The sequence below is a fragment of the Coregonus clupeaformis genome, unplaced genomic scaffold, assembly GCF_020615455.1.
Source record: "Coregonus clupeaformis isolate EN_2021a unplaced genomic scaffold, ASM2061545v1 scaf4789, whole genome shotgun sequence".
Classification (NCBI taxonomy): Eukaryota; Metazoa; Chordata; class Actinopteri; order Salmoniformes; family Salmonidae; genus Coregonus; species Coregonus clupeaformis.
In genome coordinates this window covers 387-17,736 of record NW_025538243.1, presented here as the reverse complement: position 1 = coordinate 17,736, position 17,350 = coordinate 387, and the positions used below count along the sequence as shown (strand labels likewise).

General features: G+C 48.2%; 1 protein-coding gene across 1 annotated transcript; it reads right to left on the bottom strand.

Moving 5' to 3' along the window:
• Positions 1-1,727: 1,727 nt before the first annotated feature.
• Positions 1,728-17,105, bottom strand: LOC123490785 (endothelin-converting enzyme 2-like; the record flags this gene model as incomplete). Its single annotated transcript, XM_045220659.1, has 6 exons — positions 1,728-1,832; positions 2,007-2,084; positions 2,409-2,507; positions 3,165-3,275; positions 3,662-3,776; positions 16,987-17,105. Coding segments are annotated over 6 exons (627 nt in total), but the record flags the coding sequence as incomplete, so codon positions are not given.
• Between the last annotated feature and the right edge of the window lie 245 nt (positions 17,106-17,350).

Genomic DNA, 17,350 nt, shown 5'->3' with positions numbered 1-17,350 from the left:
TTGTGGTGGTAGACCGTTTCTCTAAAGGCTGCCCGGTTTATTCCCGCCCAAACTGCCCTCGGCCAAGGAGACTGCTGAGCTCCTCATGAACCATGTCTTCCGGATATTTGGCATTCCCCTGGCGTGGTCTCTGACCGAGGTCCCCAATTCTCGTCCCGGTTTTGGGGGCCTTCTTGCAGGCTTATTGGGGCCACAGCCAGCCTATCGTCAGGATTCCATCCAGAGTCTAATGGCCAAACGGAACGGATTAATCAGGATCTGGAGACCACCCTGCGGTGTATGGCGGCCAGTAATCCCACGCCTTGGGCCACCTATATCATTTGGGCTGAATATGCCCACAACACCCTCAGTCCTCAGCCACCGGATTGTCCCCTTCGAATGCCAGTTCGGGTTACAACCTCCATTATTTCCAGAGGAAGAGGCGCAAGTTGGTGTTCCTCGGCCCAGCGCTTTAGTCCAACGCTGTAGGCGGACCTGGAAGAAGGCCAGGTGTACCCTCCTTCGGACCTCCCAGAGATACCAAAGTCAGGCTAATCGCTCCACCGCCGGACGGCCCCTAGTTTCCGAGCTGGTCAGAGAGTTTGGTTGGCCACTAAGAACTTGCCCCTCCGGGTTCGAATCCAAGAAGCTTTCCCAGAGATACATCGGCCCTTTCCGCATTGCTAGAAAGGGTTAACCCTGTTTCGTGTCGTTTAGTTCTGCCTCGCTCCCTTAGAGTTAACCCCACTTTTCATGTTTCACTCCCTTAAACCTGTCTTGTCTTCTCCTTTTGCCCCCCCCCACAGCCGCCACCTCCCAGGATCACAGACGGCCAGCCAGCCTACACAGTCCGCCGGATACTGGACTCCCGGGAGGGTCCAGAACTCTCTGCAGTATCTGGTGGACTGGGAGGGCTACGGGCCAGAGGAGCGCTCCTGGGTTCCAGCCAGGGACATCCCTGGACCCAGGGGTTGATCCGAGATTTTCGCACCCTGGGGCCAGGGTGTTCCTGGGAAGGAACGTCAGGAGTCGTTCCTAGAGGAGGGGGTCCTGTCAGCTTCCTGCTTCCCTGTTTGTCTCCTGGCCTCTAGAGGTCAGCTGTGTTCCCCCTTTGCCTTAGTTCTTCCTCATGTGTCCTAATTAGCTTATCCAGGTCACCTGTGCCTTGTTTCCTTGTGTATTTTAGCTGTGTGTTTTCCCCCTTGTTTGTCACTTGGTTATTGCGTCGACTGTGTGTCTCCTGCTTTGTCTCACCGTGTCTGTCCTAGTAAGTTTTTGAAGTTATCTTTAGTTTGTTTTTTCCCCCCTCGGGAGTTGTTTTGTTTTGCCTCCTGTTTTGTGAACATTAAATCTACTTGCCTGGAGTATTGCCTTGGGTGTTTCATTTGGGTCCTACAACATCTCCTCTGTGGCTAAGGGGTAGTACCCCCAGCTCTACACTTCTGAGACCGGAGTTCTAACCCGGATTGTGACAAGTAGGACGACTAATTTTCATTTCTGAAATGGGCTGAATGGAATGGTATGTGTTTGATACCGTTCCATTCATTCCGGTCAAGCCAATACAATGAGCCCGTCCTCCGTGACACCAGACACCACTGGAGCAAACAGCATCTCAATTAATGTAGTGTTTGACCAGAGTCAAATTTGTGCACTTTACAGGGAATAGAGTGCAATTTCCGATCGAATGACGATGGTGATGTTGATAATGATAATGATGATGATGATGAGTGTAGCTGATGAAGACTCACTGGTCCCTGTTGGGCGGACTTATGGAGCTGATCGGCCATCACCCTGGCGGAGAAGTTGCAGAAGTTGAGTGTGTTCTGGAAGAAGTTTTCTTCCGAGACGTCATACTGTGGAGAGACAGACATACATACAGACAGACAGGGCGTATAGAGAATTACTCACTGATCAGAAACATCAAAAGGTGTCCTTGTCATTTCACCTTCAACTTGTTTGAAGAAATCCCAGCTGTTCAATGTAAGGGGTTCAATCATGACACAACTCAACAAAAGGCACCAACTCACCCCATCATAAACATCATCCAGTTCTTTGGGTTCCAGGATGAAGTCAGGGAATCCAATCATGTCGTAGATGGCGTCCGCCTGAAGACCAAGAGAGCAAAAGGGATAAGAGAGGGCAAGATGGAGGAAGGGGACAAGAAACTTCCTGGTTCCATTATTTGGAGGCCAGGACAAAGAGGGCTATCTCAATCTATTCCACCTACTCTATTGTAAACTGTTCACCCATATTACTCCCTCCCTGTCCTCTCTCTCTTACACATGCACAGGGATGCACGCACGCGCACACACACACACACGCGCACACAAACACACACACACACACACACACACACACATTCTTTCACAGACATAGATAGCCTCTGGCACCCATACGTAGCCTATCCAGTGTGTAACTTCATCTCTGACCTTGTCCTTGGCTGCCTGACGCGTTTGTTTGTCCATCCATTTGAGGTGATCAAGAGCATCTTTGAAGGCAGTACGGATCTCATTGATCATCCCCTCTGCCTGATTGTGGGGTGAGAGACAGAAATGAAATGTAAGAAGGAAGAAAGAGGGAAAGATGATGTAGATCCTTCTTTTACAATTACACTTAGATATGGACTAAATACCCGCGGCATATCCGAACCAGCCCATCCCTCCCAAATGATAATAAAAACCAAGAACACTTGCGCGTGACCGTCTATTTCCAACCTTTATAAAACTGCCCATCCTTCCTCTGTGCCTCCTCTCTCTCCCCTTCCATGTCTCTCGCTTCTACTTGCCCCTCTTTTCTCTACCCAATAACAATCTCTCCATTTAATTTCCGTTTGTTTCTCTCCTTTATCCAGTCTCTACTCTCTCTATATTTGTCTCTCCCCTCCGCAGGACAGGGAACTATTACTAAATTAGTATTTAATTAATTGTAAACATTTATAATAATTATAAGAAATATATAAACATTATAATCTGTACAATTCATAAGCATTTATAACATTATACAAAAGTATTCGGAAACATTTATAAGCATTTAAAATAGCTCTATTCATGAAAATTTGAATAATGTCTTATGATGACCTTTCATTAGGCCTACACATGGTAACCACTAGGGGACAGTCATGCATCATTCACGATGGTAAAACACTTGAATCGACGTAAATGAAGTTGTGCGCCTATTATACTCACAATCTCTTTGCTGTGTTTATCAAACGTCGCTTTGACAAAGAGTGCTCCCAGGGCGAAGCCGAGTGTGTCATCTGTGTTCCCAATGCAGGTCTGCCATCGAGGTGTGCAGGACTGAGCGAACACACAACCAAGATACGTTTCTCACCAGCTGTTTATTCTATACTTTTGGTTTTTGGAAAAGTGTGTGGCAGCACACATTCCTTGCTATGAGCCAAAACACAGTCTCACATAAAAATCACCAGGTCCAGTTACCCTGACACAGATTAAGCCTAGTCCAGGACTAAAAAGCATGCTCAACAGAGAATCTCCATTGAAATTCCTTTTTAGTCCAGGACTAGGCTTAATCTGTGTCCGGGAAACTGGCCCTAACAAGGTATTTCCTGAAGCAGGGTTATCCCTAGTGCACTACTTTTAACCAGAGCCATATGGGCCCTAGTCAAAAGTAGTGCACTACATAGGGAATAGGGTACCATTTAGGACTCAGCCTAAAAACACACCTTCTTGGTTCCATACAGGCTCTCTAGCAGCTTGTCCTGGGCGTTCTCAAAGCGCTGGTCTAGACTGGACGCTCCTTTCTGCACCAGGTTCCAGATCATGTAGTTGTTGAGCAGGCTGAGAGACGTGGAGAGACAGGAGAGACAGGGAGAGACAGGGAGAGACAGGGAGAGATGAAGAGAGACAGGGAGAGACGGGGAGAGACAGGGAGAGATGAAGAGAGACGGGGAGAGACAGGGAGAGACAGGGAGAGACGGGGAGAGACGGGGAGAGACGGGGAGAGACGGGGAGAGACAGGGAGAGACGGGGAGAGACGGGGAGAGACGGGGAGAGACAGGAGAGACAGGGAGAGACAGGGAGAGATGAAGAGAGACGGGGAGAGACAGGGAGAGACAGGGAGAGACGGGGAGAGACAGGGAGAGATGAAGAGAGACGGGGAGAGACAGGAGAGCGGAGAGACGGGGAGACGGGGAGAGACAGGGAGAGACGGGGAGAGATGAGGAGAGACGGGGAGAGACAGGAGAGACAGGGAGGGACAGGGAGAGATGAAGAGAGATGGGGAGAGACAGGGAGAGACAGGGAGAGACGGGGAGAGACAGGGAGAGATGAAGAGAGACGGGGAGAGACAGGGAGAGACAGGGAGAGACGGGGAGACGGGGAGAGACGGGGAGAGACAGGGAGAGACGGGGAGAGATGGGGAGAGACGGGGAGAGACAGGGAGAGACAGGGAGAGATGAGGAGAGACGGGGAGAGACAGGAGAGACAGGGAGAGACAGGGAGAGATGAAGAGAGACGGGGAGAGACGGGGAGAGACGGGGAGAGACGGGGAGAGACAGGGAGAGACAGGGAGAGATGAGGAGAGACGGGGAGAGACAGGGAGAGACAGGGAGAGACAGGGAGAGACGGGGAGAGACGGGGAGAGACGGGGAGAGACAGGGAGAGATGAAGAGGAAACATGAGGACAAGTGGGTGACAAGGATAAGAAAGGAAACAACAACAGTCAATGGTTGGGGCAAAACTGGTTGCAGGGACGTCATTATGACGTATTCCATGATGTTATGGTCAGGACAGGTTGTATATTGGTTGTATAAGGAATTTTGGTAACACTTTCTATGAAGTCCATTTGCATAATGCATTATACAGCAATATACATGTACTCATAATGCACTATGATAGAGTAATAATGCAGTATTTAGTTATAAAGTAGACACACATAAAGACTCATATAGACTCATATTTCTATATACCAATAGTATAAACATAATCACTTACAGCAAAGTGATTCAACATTTCTGGTCACTTTTTCCTCATTGATCATACAGCATTATAAGGACCTTCAGTGTGATATATTTCTAATGATTTTGTCAATGAGCAGCACATCCTTATTACTGCATCATAATCTTTGTTGTGGTGTGTTATAGTATACTTATAAGCCACTATAAAGTCATCTTTGATTGCTTAAGGTGAAGTGATGAAATACCTAAGGCAGACAGATATAATACAATATAAACTATTACTATACAATTATAAAGTGGTCATTGTCTGCTTTCAGTAAAGTAAAACATTCTGCACATTTCATTGACACAACACAGTGGTCATAGAGTATGGCGCTAGCAATGCTAAGGTCCCGCCTCTCCTGAGTGGCGCAGTGGTCTAAGGCACTGCATCGCAGTGCTAACTGTGCCACTAGAGATCCTGGTTCGAATCCAGGCTCTGTCGCAGCCGGCCGCGACCGGGAGACTCATGGGCGGTGCACAATTGGCCCAGCGTCGTCCAGGGTAGGGGAGGGAATGGCCGGCAGGGATGTAGCTCAGTTGATAGAGCATGGCGTTTGCAACGCCAGGGTTGTGGGTTTGATTCCCATGGGGGGCCAGTAAAAAATAAATATATAATGTATTCACTAACTGTAAGTCGCTCTGGATAAGAGCGTCTGCTAAATGACGTAAATGTAAAAATGTAAATGTCAGGGCCGGTCCTTGCTGTTCTGCTGCCCTAGGTGAGACCAAAAATAGTCCCAGTAAGCTAAATGACGTTGAAAAGACGTCTCAAATACGTATTTTCCCGATGTTGAAGTTAGGTTTAATTTAGGTTCTGAATGAAAGGTGAAAAGGTATTTTCCGTATGTTTTAAATATATATTTTCCAGGACGTTAAAAAGGGGTATTTTCCGGACGTTGAAAAATACGTATTCAGGTTCATATTCAGTTCTGAATGAAAGTTGAAAATACTTATTTTCCGGATGTTGAAAATACGTATTTTCTAGACGTTGAAAATATAGTATCTATTTTCCGGTTGTTGAAATCAGGCTAATTTTTTGTTCTGAATGAAAGCTGAAAATTAGTAATTTATAGACGTCTACATTTGGGCCAAATCAAGGCTGGTCCAGACCGGACAAAATCTGAACCAAACATAGATGTCTATGATTGGTCTATGTTTGGTTCAGATTTGGTCTGGACCAGACCAAAAAACAATGTCCGTGGATGTGGAAATCAAGACCTGTCCGGACTGCACCAAAAAAAAGACGTCAAAAAGGCATCGGCATAGGTCCGTGCTTACTGAGGTGTAGCCTACAGTGTTGCCTGAAATGGAATTTTATGAATGCCCATCTATGTGGTAAGCCTACCATTTGTAAAACACCAAAAAGATGTCCAGATCGGAAAGGACCAAAGAAATACGTCCATAAGACGTCGACTCGTCTTTACTGGGGTGTAGCCTCCCATTTCGGCCCCAATGGAATTTTATGAATGCCCATACATGTGGTAGGCCCACACTTTGTAAAACAGCCCGTTGCATTGGCTTTATTAGTCCTTATTCCTGTGACTAATCGTTTTGACTATTTAAACTCTGAATATCAGCTACCCAACTTTATCAGGAGTTATCGTGAGCCTATTTTCAATGTGTTTACACAATGGGAAATGCAGAAGAATTTTCTTTTTCGCTATGATCAGCTTATCAAAAATTTACAGATACAAACCTGATCAAACACTGATCATGCCAATGGGGTGAAACTCCTGGACAACAGTTGTGATTGTCCATTCAATATTGTCCAATTTACTTTGACATCTCCTGTTTTTAGGATACTGTATGTTGTTTGTTAACATGAAAGCGCATTTTTTATTTGATTGAGCACCATTTAGGTTAGGCTATTTGATCAGAGAAAGCTGCATGATGTAAAAAGTGTCCATCTCATGACATTGTCATACATTTTATCTCCAGCCTGTAGGCTACAGAAAAGGCCACATTCTCTTTCTACCATATCCTATTTCTGCTACATGATTATTTTTTTGACAAAATGTTGGTGAAGTGCCGCACCGATGCATCTCTCCAACAGCACCCTGGAGAGGTGCGCTGGGAATGGACAAGAAAAATATTTTGCACCCCTGCCTTTAACAACGTGGGCACTGCTTATCACAGGGCGGCATCAGCGCTCACCTAAGAAGCCCATATGCCACTGGTTCAGAGAAATTGTCATTGTTTTTGGGCAGAATTATGTGAGGTTTTATGTGTTGTTGTTGGAGGTGCGTCTTGGTCAGTTTAGCTCAGAAAATGCCGTCCTCGTCAATCTGCCGCCATAGGGGGCGCCTAATCCTGCCTAATGAGCGGGCTGGCCATGGCTAAGGTTATGGGTTTGATTCCCACTGGGACCATACAGTGCATTCGGAAAGTCCTCAGACCCTTTACTCAGTAGTTTGTTGAAGCACCTTTGGCAGCGATTACAGCCTCGAGTCTTCTTGGGTATAACGCTACAAGCTTAGCACACCTGTATTTGGGGAGTTTCTCCCATTCTTCTCTGCAGATCCTCTCAAGTCCGGGTTCTGTCTGGGCCACTCAAGAACATTCAGAAACTTGTCCCGGAGCCACTCCTGCGTTGTCTTGGCTGTGTGCTTAGGGTCGTTATCCTGTTGGAAGGTGAACCTTAGCCCCAGTCTGAGAGCAGGTTTTCATCAAGGATCTCTCTGTACTTTGCTCCGTTCATCTTTTCCTTGATCCTGACAAGTCTCCCAGTCCCTGTCGCTGAAAAACAACCCCACAGCATGATGCTGCCACCACCATTTTTCCCCGTAGGGATGGTGCCAGGTTTCCTACAGACAAGACGCTTGGCATTCAGGCCAAAGAGTTCAATCTTGGTTTCATCAGACCAGAGAATCTTGTTTCTTATGGTCTGAGAGTCCTTTAGGTGCCTTTTGGCAAACTCCAAGCAGGCTGTCATGTGCCTTTTACTGAGGAGTGGCTTCCGTCTGGCCACTCTACCATAAAGGCCTAATTGGTGGAGTGCTGCAGAGATGGTTGTCCTTCTGGAAGGTTGTCCCATCTCCACAGCGGAACTCTGGAGCTCTGTCAGAGTGGCCATCAGGTTCTTGGTCACCTCCCTGACCAAGGCCCTTCTCCCCCGATTCCCCAGTTTGGCCGGGCGACCAGCTCTAGGAAGAGTTGGTGGTTCCAAACTTCTTCCATTTAAGAATGATAGAGGCCACTGTGCTCTTGGGGACCTTCAATGCTGCAGAAATGTTTTGGTAGCCTTCCCCAGATCTGTGCCTCGACACAATCCTGTCTCGGAGCTCTACGGACAATTCCTTTGACCTCATTGCTTGGTTTTTGCTCTGACATGCACTGTCAACTGTGGGACCTTATATAGACAGGTGTGTGCCTTTCCAAATCATGTCCAATCAATTGAATTTACCACAGGTGGACTCCAATCAAGTTGTAGAAACATCTCAAGGATGATCAATCGAAACAGGATGCACCTGAGCTCAATTTAGAGTCTCATAGGAAAGGGTTTGAATACTTATGTAAATAAGGTATTTCTGTTTTTTAGTTTTAATACATTTGCAAACATTTCTAAAAACCTGTTTTCGCTTTGTCATTATGGGGTATTGTGTGTAGAATTGTTTTTATTTAATCCATTTTAGAATAAGGCTGTAACGTAACAAAATGTGGAAAAAGGGAAGGGGTCTGAATACTTTCCGAACAAACTGTATATACTGTACTAAACATTTATGCACTTACTGTACTGTGAGTCGCTTTGGGTAAAAGCATCAGCTAAATGCTAAGTATATATTTTTTATTTATTCTATATTATTAGAAATTATTGTACAATTCTGTCGCACAGGGCTTTGATCTTTTTGTGCCAAATTGCCAATTGTAAGATTTTGAGGCAATTTATGTTATGTTTTGCAACTTTTTAAATAAAGAAGAATGAGAATGAATGAAGAGCTTTGTCTTGTGTCATCATGAAATGTGCAGAAAGTGTCACTATACTGAAAGCAGACAGCTTATGGTGTATTATATCAGTCTGCCTTAGGCATTTCATCACTTTACCTAAAGCAATCAAATTTTATTTTATAGTGGCTTGTACAGTAAATATGCAATATCAGACCATAACAAAGATTATGATGCAGTAATAATGATGCTCATTGACAAAAACGTTAGAAATGCATCACACTGATGGTCATTTAAATGCTGTATGATCCTTGAGGAAAAAGTGACCAGCAATTATGAAGCACTATGTTGCTGTACATTATGTGTGTCTAACTACGCTAATACTACATTTTTATTTTATCATGGTGCATTATTATGCTGTATAATGCATTATGCACATGGGCTTCATAGAAAGTGTTACCGTAACGGTAGTTAATGCCTTTTTAGCAAAAATATGTCTATCTGGTTGTAATGTGAATAACATACAGTGGAGAGAACAAGTATTTGATACACTGCCGATTTTGCAGGTTTTCCTACTTACAAAGCATGTAGAGGTCTGTAATTTTTATCATAGGTACACTTCAACTGTGAGAGACGGAATCTAAAACAAAAATCCAGAAAATCACATTGTATGATTTTTAAGAAATTAATTTGCATTTTATTGCATGATGTAAGTATTTGATCACCTACCAACCAGTAAGAATTCCGGCTCTCACAGACCTGTTAGTTTTTCTTTAAGAAGCCCTCCTGTTCTCCACTCATTACCTGTATTAACTGCACCAGTTTGAACTTGTTACCTGTATAAAAGACACCTGTCCACACACTCATTCAAACAGACTCCAACCTCTCCACAATGGCCAAGACCAGAGAGCTGTGTAAGGACATCAGGGATAAAATTGTAGACCTGCACAAGGCTGGGATGGGCTACAGGACAATAGGCAAGCAGCTTGGTGAGAAGGCAACAACTGTTGGTGCAATTATTAGAAAATGGAAGAAGTTCAAGATGACGGTCAATCACCATCGGTCTGGGGTTCCATGCAAGATCTCACCTCGTGGGGCATCAATGATCATGAGGAAGGTGAGGGATCAGCCCAGAACTATACGGCAGGACCTGGTCAATGACCTGAAGAGAGCTGGGACCACAGTCTCAAAGAAAACCATTAGTAACTGTAACGATCCCTGCAGTCTGAGTCGGTTTCTGTCTGGGTACTAGTTTTTCTGCTCGGGATCTCCAGTTTCGAGGGTTCTGGGAACGCTCCTGCCTGGTTGCCGGGCAACGTTGCTAGGCGGGAGCTCTCTTGATTTCCAGACCTGCATCCCATCAGCAATCTGCACACCTGGTCCTGATCATCACCCTTCTTAGGCTCTGTCCTAACATCCATTCCCTGCCGGATCGTATAGCCATGAACAGTATGTTTGTCCGTGTATCAGCCTTGGAACTTCTAGCGTTAGTTTTGTTGTTTTGCACCTTTTTGACTTGCTGTATACTTACCTCCGTTTTGTTCTATCTGCAGTCACTCACCCGAACCTTCACCCAACCTCTGCCTGATGGTCGCGGCTGCCGAGCCATTACTGGACCTACCCCTGCACCCTCAACAACCCATCCACGCCACCCGCTCTGTTCCCTGGATTATTCAGTCTCACTCGTGGATCTATTAAATAAACACTCACCTTTGTTTCAAATTACCTTGTCCTGGTCTGCTTCTGGGTTCTGGCTTAGTAAACCGTGACAGAACGATCCGGCCAGTAATGAACCCAGCGGACCTGGACTCTGTTCGCCATGCCATTACCCATCAGGAGAAGATGTTGGGACATCATAGCATGGTACTACAGGAGATAAGCGTTGTCAGTTCGGAACCTTTCTACCAGTCTGACGGAGGTCCAGAACCAGCGCAAGTTTCCGGTGGAGAATCCACTACCCGGTTTCACCCATCTCGCCTGCCGCTTCTGGAGCTGTGTCATTCCGTGAGCCCAAGTTTCCGACGCGGATAAATATGAGGGGAGCTGGGAAGATGCCGTTCTTTCCTTATGCAGTGTGGTTTAGTGTTCGATCTACAGCCCTACTCTTATGCCACGACAAGGCTAGGATAGCCTTTGTTATTGAGTTGCTGCGTGACGCTGGAGTGGGCTTCAGCCGTTTGGGAACGACAGGACACCTGCATGGCTTCATACCAGGGGTTCACGGCCGAGATGAGGGAAGCTATTCGACCATTCCGTCCGAGGGATGGACGCAGCTAGGCGCCTGTTTTACGCTTCGCCAAGGAACTGCATAGCGTTGCCGACTTCGTGATCGAGTTCAGGACGTTGGCTGTGGAGAGTGGGTGGAATGAGGAGTCTTTGCAAGCGGCCTTTTACCAGGGCCTGTCGGAGCAGCTCAAGGATGAGTTGATCTCCTATCCAGAGCCTAGTGACCTGGACAGCTTGGTAGCTTTGTCTATTCGGTGGATAACCGAGTTCGAGAAGCGAAGGAGGGAGAAGCAATGGGGGTCGTTCCAATCGATCAGCTTCTCAGGTCCCAGTCGGGTCGGGAAGTGGACCAGAATACGTCGATGATTGTCCACCACACAGGATTAGTGGAGAGGTCCTGTCTCCCGATTCTGAACCCATGCAAGTGGGGCGGCACTGGGTTAACCAAGGAGGAGCGCCAACATAGACGTAAGACCAACTGTTGCCTCTACTGTGGTAGTTCGGGACATTACATCGCCACTTGTTCCCGGGTCGTCAAACTGCTCGGCTCCTAAAGTTGGGAGGACTTTTATCGAGCCAGTTTCAACCTCTCAATACCTCTGTCAGACCCCCGTTTCCCGGCTACCCTTACGAACAGGAATCAGAGCTTAGCGATTAACGCTTTTATCGATTCAGGTGCCGATGGGAAGCTTTCTTGATGCCGAGTTGGTGGAACAGCTGGGGCTTTCCAAGGAGCAATTGCCGGAAGCCATTGAAGCGACCACTCTGAACGGCAGTAGTCTGGCACGTATCACGATGAGGACTGAACCGGGTTAAGATGCTGTTGTCGGGGAATCATTCGGAGATGATTTCATTCTTCATTCTGCCGTCTTCCCATGTTCCTCTGGTCCTTGGATACCCCTGGCTGAAGGAACACAATCCCACGTTCGATTGGGTGACGGGCAAGGTAACGAGTTGGAGCCTTGATTGTCATGCTAACTGTCTCAAGACTGCCTGTCCCCATTCGGTTCCCAGTCAGGTGATTGAGGCTAAACCCCCCAGATTTGTCCCTGGTTCCAGAGAGCATATCACGATTTGGGGAAGTGTTCAGTAAGCAGAAGGCTCTGTCACTCCCTCCCCACCCGACCATATGATTGTGCCATCAACCTGTTCCCTGGAGCTGTCTACCCCAAGGAAGGTTATACAGATATCTCCCGACCTGAACGTGAGGCTTTGGAGACCTACATCAAGGAGTCCCTAGCTGCTGGTCTTACTCGTCCCTCGTCATCACCCCTGGGGGCAGGATTCTTCTTTGTGGGTAAGAAGGATGGCTCTCTTATCGACCGTGTATTGATTCGGGGGTTGAATGACATCACGGTCAAGAACAAGTATCCCCTGCCCTTGATGAGCTCTGCCTTCGACTCCTTACAGGGTGCTACGGTGTTCACCAAACTAGACCTCACGCAATGCGTATCAGTCCCGGATCAGAGAGGGGGACGAGTGGTTGACGGGTTTGACAACACACACGATGGGTCACTCGGTATCAGGTGATGCGTTTGGACTGACCAATGCTCCAGCAGTATTCCAGAGTATGGTGAACGACGTCCTGAGAGATATGATCGGTCTCTTTGTGTTTGTTTACCTGGATGACATTCCTGATCTTCTCGAAGGAACCTTCCGACCACGTCCAGCATGTCCGGCAGGTTCTGCAGCGATTGTTGGAGAATCGCCTGTTCGTGAAGGCCGAGAAGTGCGGTTTCACGCCCACACGACATCCTTTCTCGGGTACATCATCTCCAGGGGAGAGATTAGGATGGACCAGGAGAAGGTTAGAGCGGGTTCTGGAATGGGCCCAGCCCGGTACGAGATTGCAGCTCCAGAGATTTTTGGGGTTTGCAATTTCTACCGCAGATTCATCCGGGATTACAGCCGTGTGGCAGCTCCGTTAACTGCCTTGACTTCCAGTATCAGGACCTTCAGGTGGAATCCGAGCGGATCGGCGTTTCTGGATTTGAAGAGGCGATTCACCAACGACCGATTCTCTCTCAACCGACACGGCCCGTCAGTTCGAGCCGTTGAAGTGGAACGCGTCTGATGTGGGAGTTGGCGCCATCCTGTCGCAGAGCGATGCTCCACGGACAGTAAACTCCATCCCTGCGCCTACTACTCTCGTCGCCTTTCGCCTGCGGAGAGGAATTACGATGTGGGTAACCGGAGCTTCTCGCGGTGAAACTTGCCTTGGAGGAGTGGCGCCACTGGTTGGAGGGCGGAGCAACCGTTTATTGTCTGGGACTGACCACAAGAATCTTGCTTACGTGCAATCGGCTAGACGTCTCAACTCCCGTCAGGCCAGGTGGGCGTTGTTTTTTCGGACGATTCAATTTTTCCCGACGTTCCGACCTGGATCTAAGAACGGCAAGGCGGACGCCTTGTCCCGGATGTTCTCCAAGACGGAAGAGAGTGGGTCCAAGACCGAGACAATTCTCCCCGGAACTGCGTCGTGGGGAGCAGTTAGGTGGAAGATTGAGGAGGAGGTGATGGCGGCCCTTCGGACGCAGCCCGGTCCCGGTAACGGTCCACCCGGTCGGTTGTTTGTGCCTAAGTCGGTTCGTCCTGCTGTCCTCAAATGGTCCCACGCCAGCAAGATGGCTTGTCACCCTGGCGTGGCTCGGACGATGGCGTTTCTTGAGACGCTTTTGGTGGCTCGCCAGTGGCCGAGGATACTCGGGGTTTTGTTGCTGCCTGTCCAGTGTGTGCGCAGAATAAGAGTACCAATCGCCCAGCTCTGGACTACTTCACCCCCCTATTCCCCGGCGACCATGGTGCATCTGGCCCTGGACTTTGTCACTGGGTTGCCCGGGCTTCTGAGGGGAACACGGTCGTTCTGACTATCGTGGACAGATTCAGCAAGTTCGCCCACTTTGTGCCTATTGCCAAGCTTCCTCTGCCTCGGAGACGTCCGAGATCCTGGTTAGGGAGGTTTTCAGGGTCCACGGGTTGCCCAGTGATATCAGTTTCCGACCGTGGTCCTCAGTTTACCTCTGCTGTCTGGAAGTCCTTCTGTTTGGCCATTGGAGCTACAGTCAGCCTCACATCTGGTTTTCACCCCCAATCTAATGGTCAGGCGGAGAGAGCCAACCAGAAGATGGAATCCACGCTACGCTGCCTGGTCTCCTCCAACCCCCACCTCCTGGGTCTCTCTAGTTGCCTTGGGTTGAGTATGCCCACAATACTCTCCCTACATCTGCCACTGGGATGTCTCCTTCCAGTGCCACCTGTATGGCTACCAACCTCCCTTGTTCCCCTTCTCAGGAGAAGGAGCTCTCAGTGCCCTCTGTTCAGGCCCATATTCGTCGTTGCCACCGGACCTGTCATCGGGCCCGAAAGGCACTCCTTAGAGTTTCGACCGGTATCAGCTCCAGGCGAATCGTCGCGGATCCCCGCTCCCACCTATACCATCGGAGATAGGGTCTGAGTTGGCCACACGGGATCTTCCTTTACGGACTGAGTCTAGGAGTTGTTACCGAGTTCATTGGTCCGTTTGTGGTGAGAAGGTGATCAATCCGGTGGCAGTTCGACTCAAACTACCGGGGACGCTCAGAGTCCATCCCACCTTTCATGTCTCCTGCCTCAAGCCTGTTCTCCTCAGTCCTCTGTTGCCTCCTCCGCCTCCTCCTCCTCCTCCTCGGATGATCGGAGGTGGTCCTGCCTACACGAGTGCGACGCATCATGGATTCCAGACGGCGGGGCCGGGGTTTCCCAGTATCTCGTGGACTGGGAGGGTATGGTCCTGAAGAGAGGAGATTGGATTCCGCGCGACAGATCCTAGATGCTGACCTCATTCGTGACTTCTACCGCCTCCATCCTGGCGCTCCGGGAGTCCGCCCGGTGGCGTTCGTCGGAGGGGGGTACTGTAACGATCCCTGCAGTCTGAGTCGGTTTCTGTCTGGGTACTAGTTTTTCTGCTCGGGATCTCCAGTTTCCCGAGGGTTCTGGAACGCTCCCTGCCTGGTTGCCGGGCAACGTTGCTAGGCGGGAGCTCTCTTGATTTCCGCACCTGCATCCCATCAGCAATCTGCACACCTGGTCCTGATCATCACCCTTCTTAGGCTCTGTCCTAACATCCATTCCCTGCCGGATCGAACTAGCCATGAACAGTATGTTTGTCCGTGTACTCAGCCTTGGAACTTCTAGCGTTAGTTTTGTTGTTTTGCACCTTTTTGACTTGCTGTATACTTGCCTCGTTTTGTTCTATCTGCAGTCACTCACCCGAACCTTCACCCAACCCTCTGCCTGATGGTCGGTGCCGAGCCATTACTGGACCTACCCCTGCACCCTCAACAACCCATCCACGCCACCGCTCTGTTCCTGGATTATTCAGTCTCACTCGTGGATCTATTAAATAAACACTCACCTTTGTTTCAAATTACCTTGTCCTGGTCTGCTTCCTGGGTTCTGGCTTAGTAAACCAGTGACAGCTAACACACTACGCCGGTCACGGATTAAAATCCTGCAGCGCACTTAGCAAATCCCCTTGCTCAAGCCAGCGCATGTCCAGGCCCGTCTGAAGTTTACCAATGACCATCTGGATGATCCAGAGGAGGAATGGGAGAAGGTCATGTGGTCTGATGGAGACAAAAATATAGCTTTTGGTCTAAACTCCACTCGCCGTGTTTGGAGGAAGAAGAAGGATGAGTACAACCCCAAGAACACCATCCCAACCGTGAAGCATGGAGGTGGAAACATCATTCTTTGGGGATGCTTTTTTTGCAAAGGGGACAGGACGACTGCACCGGTATTGAGGGGATGGATGGGGCCATGTCGCGAGATCTTGGCCAACAACCTCCTTCCCTCAGTAAGAGACATAAGATGGGCCGTGGCTGGGTCTTCCAGCATGACAACGACCAGAAACACACAGCCAGGACCCCAACTAAGGGTGGCTCCGTAAGAAGCATCTCTAAGGTCCTGGAGTGGCCTAGCCAGTCTCCAGACCTGAACCCAATAGAAAATCTTTGGAGGGAGCTGAAAGTCCATATTGCCCAGCGACGAGCTCCCAAACCTGAAGGATCTGGAGAAGGTCTGTATGGAGGAGTGGGCCAAAATCCCTGCTGCAGTGTGTGCAAACCTGGTCAAGACCTACAGGAAACGTATGATCTCTGTAATTGCAAACAGGTTTCTGTACCCAAATATTAAGTTCTGCTTTTCTGATGTATCAAATACTTGTGTCATGCAATAAAATGCAAATTAATTGCTTAAAAATCATACAATGTGATTTTCCACTGGATTTTGTTTTAGATTCCGTCTCTCACAGTTGAAGTGTACCTATGATAAAATTACAGACCTCTACATGCTTTGTAAGTAGGAAAACCTGCAAAATCGGCAGTGTATCAAATACTTGTTCTCCCCACTGTATATAAAAAAATACATATTTCCCATGACATCTTGATCTTCTCATGATAAATACCTCTTTACCTGGTTGTAAAAGAGACCACCTAATTGTAATCTGGTTATATGATGTCTTGTCAATCAGAAAACCAGTTTACAATCAGAAAATCACGTCATAAAGACGTGCCAAATGTTCCCCTATGGGGTGTATTATAGCAGGTTAGCGTTTTTTGTCATGAATCTTGTTCTGGAGGCAGCTCTGCAGAGTGGTCAGTTGCTGGCACAGCCACAAAGTCATTACATTTAATAAAAAAATTAAACCTAACCTTGTGTTGCGGAAATCGCACAGTTCTGCCACCAGGACAAGACATGACAAAACACTGGTAGGGCAGGAGTTTTTCCTTGTCAGGTCATGCGGTCAGGAAAAACCTCTGGCCCTTAATATGGTGCATGGCAGCCCATTCGGCTATGACACAATATGTTACGGGTGGGCCCTGAAGTATTTCCTGACCACGTGACCTACCCTTTGGCTGACAGGAGATAAGGACAACCAGGTTGAGTTCCGTCCAGGTCCTTACCTGCGTTCGGTCTTGTTGATCAGGTCAGACACCTGCTGCAAGTACTCCTTGGCATATAGCACCACAGGCTCTGTGTCGTTCAGGTCCAGAGGGGACAGGGCAGAGGACAGGTAGTCCAGCTAGTCCCACCGCTTGGAGCCAGCAGCTGAGGCGAGAGAGGTCAGAGGTCAGGGAGGTTTTTAGACATTTTCAGAACTCCAAAGTGGCCTCATGTCGAAAGGGAGTCCGGTGTCCTATAACTTAATCTTTCCACATACAAAATTTGGTCTATCTTATCCAATTCATGAGGCATATTGTTGGATCCACACAACAGATCTCTCAACATTGTTTTGTTTTTGCTTAAGCTGTGGAATTCCCTCATATA